This window comes from Triticum dicoccoides, chromosome 7B (genome assembly GCF_002162155.2).
Source record: "Triticum dicoccoides isolate Atlit2015 ecotype Zavitan chromosome 7B, WEW_v2.0, whole genome shotgun sequence".
Taxonomy (NCBI): Eukaryota; Viridiplantae; Streptophyta; class Magnoliopsida; order Poales; family Poaceae; genus Triticum; species Triticum dicoccoides.
The window spans coordinates 511,332,570-511,341,477 of record NC_041393.1 but is presented as its reverse complement, the minus strand read 5'-3'; the positions used below and the strand labels follow the sequence as shown (position 1 = coordinate 511,341,477).

At 43.9% G+C, this 8,908-nt stretch overlaps 1 protein-coding gene across 1 annotated transcript; it reads right to left on the bottom strand.

Annotated features, from left to right (window-relative positions):
- Positions 1-4,956: 4,956 nt before the first annotated feature.
- On the bottom strand, positions 4,957-6,708 carry LOC119340266 (berberine bridge enzyme-like 27). The gene has a single exon (XM_037612165.1). The coding sequence runs from the start codon at positions 6,700-6,702 to the stop codon at positions 5,140-5,142; it is 1,563 nt and encodes a 520-aa protein (XP_037468062.1). The 5' UTR covers positions 6,703-6,708; the 3' UTR covers positions 4,957-5,139.
- Between the last annotated feature and the right edge of the window lie 2,200 nt (positions 6,709-8,908).

The following is an 8,908-nucleotide window of genomic DNA, read 5'->3' as shown; positions in this document are numbered from 1 at the left end:
ATTAGTGTTTATTACTCCTTGTAGTTGATGCTAGTTGGTTTATTTGGTGAAAGATCATATGTTCAGATCCTTCATGATATTTGATACCCCTCTGATCTTGAACATGAACATGCTTTGTGAGTAGTTACTTTTGTTCCTGGGGACATTGGAGAAGTCTTGTTATAAGTAATCAAGTGAATTTGGTATTCGTTCGATATTTTGATAAGATGTATGTTGCCTTTCCTCTAGTGGTGTTATGTGAACATCGAATACATGACACTTCACCCTGATTTGGGCCTAGGGGAAGGCATTGGGTAGTAATAAGTAGATGATGGGTTGCTAAAGTGACAGAAGCTTAAACCCTAGTTTATGTGTTGCTTCATAAGGAGCTGAGTTGGATCCACATGTTTCCTCCTATGGTTAGATTTATCTTAATTCTTCTTTCGTAGTTGCGGATGCTTGCGAGAGGGGTTAATCATAAGTGGGAGGCTTGTCCAAATAAGGACAACACCCAAGCACCGGCCCACCCACATATCAAATTATCAAAGTAGCGAACGTTAATCATATGAGCATGATGAAAACTAACTTGACTGTAATTCCCATGTGTCCTCGGGAGCTCTTTGCTTTATATAAGAGTTCGTACAGGCTTGTCCTTTGCTATAAAAATGATTGGGCCACCTTGATGCACCTTTGTTACACTTGTTACTTGTTACCCATTATGAATTATTTTATCACAAAACTATCTGTCACCGAGAATTTCAGTGCCTGCAGAAAATACCTTGTTGAAAACCGCTTGTCATTTCCTTTTGCTCCTCGTTGGGTTTGACACTCTTACTTATCGGAAGGACTACGATAGATCCCCTGTAGTTGTGGGTCATCATTGGTATTGCCGCAAAGCTCAATTATTGTGGTATAAAGCTTCAGACAGACTTCAGGAGCCTCCAATTAAGTTGTGGAGCTTTCCCCAAGCAATTTGTATGGGTTTGGTGACCGCCCTCAAGGGCCTCCAATTGTATGGGTTCGCTGACCACCCTAAAAGATCCCTTAGTGGAGTCACGACACATTGCATTGTGGGAGGGCGTGAGGAGAATATGGTGAGCCATTGTGGCGTTTGGGGAGCATTGTGCCTCCACACTGCTCCAACGGAGATTAGTATCCGCAAGGCTGTGAACTTCGGGGTACATCATCATCTCCGCGTGCCTCAGTTATCTCTTAACGAGCCCTTTACTTATGCACTTACTTTGTGATAGTCATCGTGCTTCAAGTTATATATCTTGCTATCACATAGTTATTTATCTTGTTTAGCATAGGTTTTTGGTACACTTAGTTGAGCCTAGCTTATTTTGGTTTTTTTAACAAGAGCTTATTTAGGTTTGGTACGTCACAAATTAAATGCTAGTTTTACTCCGTATTTATTCAAGCCAAAACCATATTAGTTTCTATTCCCCCCTTCTAGGCGACATCCAGGTCCGTTCAACCGTTATTATAGTGGAATTAGTAAAAAAGCTCTAAGGGAATCATCGTCGCACGCTCGATCGAAATAATTTTTTGAGGCCGCTCCAAATCGAGCGTATGAGCCTCCAAATTTGGCGGTTGGACGATTTGATACAACACACCCTCCATCCACCAAAAGCTGAACGCCACAAACATTTTAGGATGCACACTCACTTTTTTCATCACCCACATCCTCGCATCGCAGCGGTTTGGTGCCACCTCGATCGTCTAGACTTTCGTGATTTGGCCCCAGCCGCCTCTGGTTAGCCTTTCTCGGACCTCCCATGGTTCGCCGCAACCCCACGTCTATTTTGCGCCATCTGACTGCGCTACCCCTTTAGTTGCGTGCCCTCAAGGTGTTCAATGACTTGCGTGAAGGTAAAGTTTCCCCACTTTTTCTTGGGAATTTAGTTTAGCATCTCATAGATTGGTATGTACAACATATAATTCACATTTTCTGTAGATAGATCCATTGGTAGAGCTATTTTTTGATAACCCGTCATCAGATTCGAGATTCGTGTCCTAGAGTGAAATTATGGATGTGGAAGAAAATGAGGTTGTGTTGGTGGTTGCTGAATGGATAGCGACAATTGGAACGAGAGGAAGCGTGTGGGATCGCGGGATGGTCTTATGACAAATCACTGAAATAGAATCGAAGGCCACGAAATGGTCATGCGTACTACTTTTTGTCGAGTTTTATCTTCCGTTCCTACATGTTTCAGCGATGCTTCTACATAACGGAATGAATGTTCCATTGAATTGCCGACGACATGGAAGTCAATGGAACTTTCTTCCAACAATAGTAAATGCCGGTGGACTGATCGGTTTTTGCCATGTCCATAAGGTGACTATGACACTTCGGATGATTGCATATGGCAGTCCTCAGATGCATTGGATGTGTATCTTCAAATGGACAAAGGTAAGTGCACGACAGTGTTTGCTGGTATTGTGGGTAGGGTATATGCAGAGTAGTATATGCCAAGCACTAAATGTCGACGGCACGGGGAAGCTTCTAGGATTAATTTTAGCAAGAGGCTAGCTTGGGATCCTAGGGAGTGTGGGTTGTATGTACTAGATGACCCATTGAACCACTGGTGCAAAGACCTTCACAACTTCACAACTTTCAAAACATTATGAAGCGCACTTTATATGACTTATGGATGTTGTGATTTGCCTATCCCTCACCATGCATATTATTCTAGAACCAAAAAACTCTCCATGCAATAGAAATAACTCTTCCCGTGGCTCTGCCTCTTTAGTTGACTAGTGATTTTAAAATTGGCGGCACCGCCACCAGCCACTACAGTAGCAATTGCACCACGCAATATGCAAAAAGTATATTGGAAAAATCTAAAACTGATACAATGTCCCAGTTTATTTGCTGTAGTTTATACTTGGAAAACTCACATGTAGTATCAAATAAAGTGGGATACTAGCAATATAGGTCCTAAGCAACACAAGTTTGGCCTCATAACTAAGTATCTACCTCTCAAACCACAAATTCTCTTAATAATCTTATCGATACTCGGTTGGGTATCCTCCCTCCTAAGCTTGAGATAATGCAAAGGAACTCTCAAATACTTGAGAGGAAAGGAAATAATCTTGCAACAAAAAAATATGAGATAAAAGATTAGAAGCATCAATATCCACATTGATATTGATAAAGTAACATTTCATATAATTGACTTTCATGCCCGAAAGTTGATGAAGATAGGATAACAACCATTTCACATATCTACCATGGCTAGGATCACAATCCAAGAAAAGTATGGTGTCCTCGGCATATTGGAGGTTAATGACACCTCTAGGTATAATAACAGGAAGAATCCAACAAATAATACCATAATGGACACTTTTAGAGAGCATACGAGAGAAAACATTTGCAATTAAATTAAACAAAATAGGAGATAAAGGCTCCCCGTTTCAAATCTTTACCCCCAGTGGAATAGAGAGAATCTGGCCAATCTATTTTTTTTTATAAAACCTCTAGAGGCAAGCATTTCCATAAGTAAATCTTGATTGACACTGTCATAGGCTTTCTCATAATCAACTTTGAGGATAACCCCAGGTCTGCCAGTGGAATGAACCTCACTTATAGTTTCATGGACAGTAAGAACACTTTTCGATATAAATCTCCCTCTGAAAAAAGCAGTCTCACGGGATTAGATAACAACACTTTCTAAGATAAATCTCCTTGTAGAAGAGATGGCTTAGGCCTCACTGCTCTGGTAATCAAGAATCCCGAAACTTCAACTACTCATAATAAGTGGGTTGTTCTTTTCCAAAATACAAATACCATCAATCATGGGAGGAAAAACACAATGGAAAAAGTCATTGCTTGTAAAATTAAGTAAAGAGGTTCCTTTGATGTTCAGACGTAAGTCTTCCATTAATCTACCATGCTCTATTTTAGATAATCACGCTTCTACTATTGACATCATTATTGATGGCGATGGCTTTAAAAAGATATTATTGAGAATATGGTTAACTTAGAAACTCAACAATGTTTTGATTTTTCTACTCAAAATCCTTAAATATCCTTCAAGTTATTTTCAATGATGTTTTGTGTTCAGGCAGTGGAGTTGGTACTCCCCCTACTGGCATTTGTACTCGCTATGAACCAGGGGCACTGCCTGGTATGTAGCTAATGTCCTTAAAGCTAGACCTTGTAGTCTATCTCATCCATGTAGGATATCATGATAGGTAGTTTCTAGAACATTCGTGGTATGAGCCAAGATGGAAAACTACGGTGGCTGTCAGATTTAATTAACAAAAGTAAACATGATTTTGTTGGTTTCCAAGAAACTAAGAGGGGAAAGTATTTCCGAGTCCATCCTAAAAAGTATTGATTTGAATTTTTGTTTCTCTTGGCACTTACTTCCTACTATCAACACTTCTAGGCGCATCCTTGTAGGGCTAAATGAGGATGTTTTTGAGATTATTGGGGACTTCTTGATAATTACTATTAAGAATAGGTTGGATGGCTTCTACTGGCATCTTGTGGTAGTTTATGATACAACTTATGATGTGGATAAATTTGACTTTATTGCTGAACTTCATGTGGTTTGGATATGAAACAAAGCCTAATTCATTTGAGTGACCATTTTTGGTCCAGAGAGGAACTAGTTACTGACTTACAATTGAAGAGAATGATAATTTGGATAAACACTTTTCCGAAGAAGAAATTAAAAATGCTATCATGAGCTCCTACGCTTGTGGGGCACCTCTGCGTGATGGGTTGTCTTTCTTATTTTATCAACAATTTCAAGATGTTATTACATTTTGGTACATTGGATATTTATAGGCTGAATTTTGCTCAGATTACACTTATCCCTAAAGAGCCTAATGCTAAAGAGATGGAAATTTTTAGAGCTATTGAAGTAATTACTCTGTCAAAAAAAAATAGTAAGGCTATGATCAATAGAGTTTCGCCTATTGGTCAACGGTTGTAAATTTTGCTCATGTGAACAGGTACCAAATATTTGCATCTCGGTCAAATTAGTCTGGTGGGAGCAATTTGAGCCAAATTTGAATAGCATCGAAACTTTTGTTGAAACTTCCCGTGCCAAAGTATGGAACAACTAGAATAGCTACCAGCCACCAAAATACTCCTAAGAGAAACCCACTCCTTCACACATATAGCTTGATCGCATGGCATATTCATCGTTACTTCGTCGCCACTAGTGGTGGGATGGTCTGCTCGTTCCTAAAGTAGTCGTCGGGATCCACCTTGCCCTTGGCCACCGCGAGCCTCCGAAAGTTACCCTTGAAGTACTTCTCGCCCCATACCTTACCGGCCTGGTAGCTGGTGACGTTCCCCACAACCACATTCTGGCCCAGGTCAAGGTCCCTGTAGTTCACATACGCCTCTCTGGGGTTGTTGCTCACGTACGGCCCCATGAACGCGAAAAACTCTCTGAGCCACCTCGTCTGCGCCGATCCGTCCGTGGCGGCCGACCAGAAATTCATGTACTGGATGTTGTACAGCACCCCGCCACGGTGCGGGAACGGCGTCGCCGACTCCGGGAGGCTGCCGATCTTCCCGCCGTAAGGGTCCATGATCATGAGCCCGGCGTCCGGCTTGGCGAGCCAGGCGAAGATCTTCACCCAGACGTCTTTGGGAATGGCCTGACGGACGTAGTCGGACGTGGCCTTGCTGAAGGACCTCGTGGCGGTGGTCCGGTTCAGGATGTCCTCCACGGTGGCGGCGCTGCCCAGGTAGATGTACGGCACCGACTGGATCCACGTCATCTCCTTGCAGTGCGTCCGGTTCAGGCCGAGCTCCGGGAAGCGGCTGCGCATCAGCGGCAGCAGCATCCCGGGTGTCCCCAGGTACATGGCCTGGAAGTTGGCCACCTGTTTCTGCGCGAGCACCCTGATGAAAAGATCTTCGTGGAGAGCTGGGGCGACCGCTTGCCATCTGGTGAGGATGTCTACGGCGCCCTCGTCGACAGACTTTGTGACGCTGAACATTGTCACTGTCGGCGGGACGGGAACGAGCTTCACCTTCCACGAGAGCACGATGCCGAAGCTCTCGCCGCCGCCGCCGCGGATGGCCCAGAACACGTCCGTCCCCATGGCCTGCTTGTCCAGGAGCCTCCCTTTGGCGTCAACAAGCGTGGCGTCCAGGACGTTGTCGATGGCGACGCCGTACTTGCGCAGCAGCATGCCAAACCCGCCGCCGCTGAAATGCCCGCCCACGCCGATCGTCGGGCACAGGCCGGCCGGGAAAGCTAGCAGCTTGCTCGCCTTCGAGATGGCGTAGTACAGCTCCCCGAGCGTCGCGCCGGAGTCCACCCACGCGGTGGCCGCCTTCTGGTCAACGCGCACGGAGCGGAGGTTGGCCAGGTCGACCACCGCGAACACCTCGGGTCGCGCGGACCGGTACGAGAGGCCCTCGTAGTCGTGCCCGCCGCTGCGCACGCGGAGGCGCACGTCGTTCCGACGGCCGCAGACCACGGCGGCCTGGACGTGGGAGGAGTTGGTCGGCGTGACGATGCACAGCGGCTTCACCGTGCTAGGCGTGGAGAACTTGGGGTTCCGGATGGAAGACACCAGGACCGAGGTGAACGAAGGCGAGGTCTGCGTGTATAACAGCTGCTTGGGTATGGCCGCCGAGAGGCATCGGAGGAAGCCGTCGGAGGAAGCTAAGGAAGGGACGGATGCATAGCAAGAGAGTGAGAGGAGGCTGAAGAGGAGCGCCAGAGCCAAGCTGCGAGACGAGGCCATTGCTTGTTTCGTCGCCTTATCCTTTGGAAAAGAATAGGGTGAAGCCATGGTCTTTAGGGTCGCATACATATATGGGATGTACGCCACTAGGCGCCATTACAGGGAATTACAGATTGATTCGGGTGGTTATGTCCAGATTCATACTCTTGCTATACATGGAAGGTAATTTGGCATTGACCACCGAATCACATCACATGAGACACTATCAGTTACTAGAAGAACGCCCGTGCGTTGCAACGGGCCACATTAACTTTAAGAGTTCAATATTACGACATTGACGACCTTTTTACCATCAAATCCTCATACACATACTCTCCCTTCCTCTTCCTCACTCTCTATCCCCCTCTCCCTCTCTCTCTAACACACACATATTTATCTTATTGAGTACGGGATCATAATCCATCTATTTCACATATACACTCTAGTGCATAACAATATGGATTATGTGTATTATATTTGCCACCAGAACTGAGGGAATTAATTTCATGTAAATCGGCCAGCCACAGCTCCAAGAATACGCGGACGAGGTGGCTCGGGTCGGCGTCGGCGCCGTCCGGCACGGGCCACGGGCCCGCTTCCAAGTGCACGTGCAATGCACGTCTTCACAAATATTATAACCATATGTGAGAAATCACATGCATAGAAAAGACATTCTGATAGTAATCCAAATACCATAAATCAAATTTTTTTATTAGAAGATGTATTAGAAGGTTTGCATGCTAATGTATTAGAAGAAGAAATAGACATTACATAGAATCGGGCGGCCATGCCGCGGTTACAAAGACAATGCGACTACACCTGGCGGGCAACCATAATGTCGCGGAAAGAAAAACAACCCACATACAGTTGAAATGAAACTATCTCCGGATATCAGCCAACCCTTTGGGCTTTGGCCCCGGAGAGCTTCGGCAATCCGACTTTGTCCTCGATACACCGGCAAAGCTCCTGGGCCAATCAACTTATGATTCAAATGTCCAAGAAATGCTATAATTTATCATTCTATGCATAGTGTAAAGAGTGAAGACACAAGCAATTATCTCAGTAATTCATAAATTAGATTATGCAATTCTCATGAATGTTGTCTCCAATTTCATTCTCGGTGTATAGGTGAGAAGTGCACCAAAAATCGTGTTATGAGAATCAACATTCATGCCATGTAATCGGCATTGTACATAGTAAACAAAGTTGCTGGAAGTTGTCAATAAGTACCATTCCCAACATCGTGCACAAAATTATACATGGCCAAGACTAAATAAATACGTAAATCTGCAATTAAACAAATTAAACACAATTAAGGTAAATCTGCTTGGATTGTGCATCATTTGGGTAAAGAAAGTAGAATACAAAATGTGATACATGGAAGCAGTGCCGTGGGTAGGATTTCGCCACGCCCAAGGACACGCACTCGTTGGAACAGTATCTACTGTATCTACTGTGCACTACTGTATCTACTGTGCGATAAATTTGTGTGTTATTTTTCTTGTGGAATGGAAAGTAGAAGGGTCCTCAAAACTCAGGCAGGCCTAGCATTGTAATGTGGTAGTCAACCATTAGCATTTACATAAAATTCATCATTTTCATACTCATAATCTAGTGTAGGCAGAGTAACAATGATATGATTAGGGGCAAAACAATTCCCCGAGAACAATAAATCAATAATGAATAAATAGATACATGTTGTTCTTAAAACAAACCATTCTTGTTGCCTGGCTCTAGGATTAGAGAGAGACCCTGAGGAGATGGTCAGAGGGGGGAGGTGCACATCTACAAGGACTTGTTAGGGAACACGATTAAATTATCTGATTCCATTGAGTTAAACAAGGATAGCGAGATCTGCAAAAATGTAGACAACATGTAGGCTTGTTATGCACTTATTATGGCTAGTATCAACTTCAAATATTTTTTGTGGATGACCATCGCTTTAGTTAACAGACCATTAAAACGTCCTATGAATTTCCTAGGCACTGTAGCGGATAATCCCTTAAGAAGATGAAGACTTGCTTCCAAGCAGTGAAGAAGCAAGGCTTGAATCTATTATAATTCACATTTGGTTACATATTGTATGCACACATAGCTTCATGCAATAATTCTATCATAATTATCAAACGGATAAAAATGAAAACAATACAACCTTATTTATTTATACTACCATACTACTTTTGTTCCTTTGCAGCAGAACTGAAACAATATCCCTCGAGTTCTCTTA

What these genes read in the sequence shown, in the direction of transcription:
- LOC119340266 (XM_037612165.1), bottom strand. Translation starts at nt 6,702, where the DNA reads ATGGCCTCGTCTCGCAGCTTGGCTCTGGCGCTCCTCTTCAGCCTCCTC.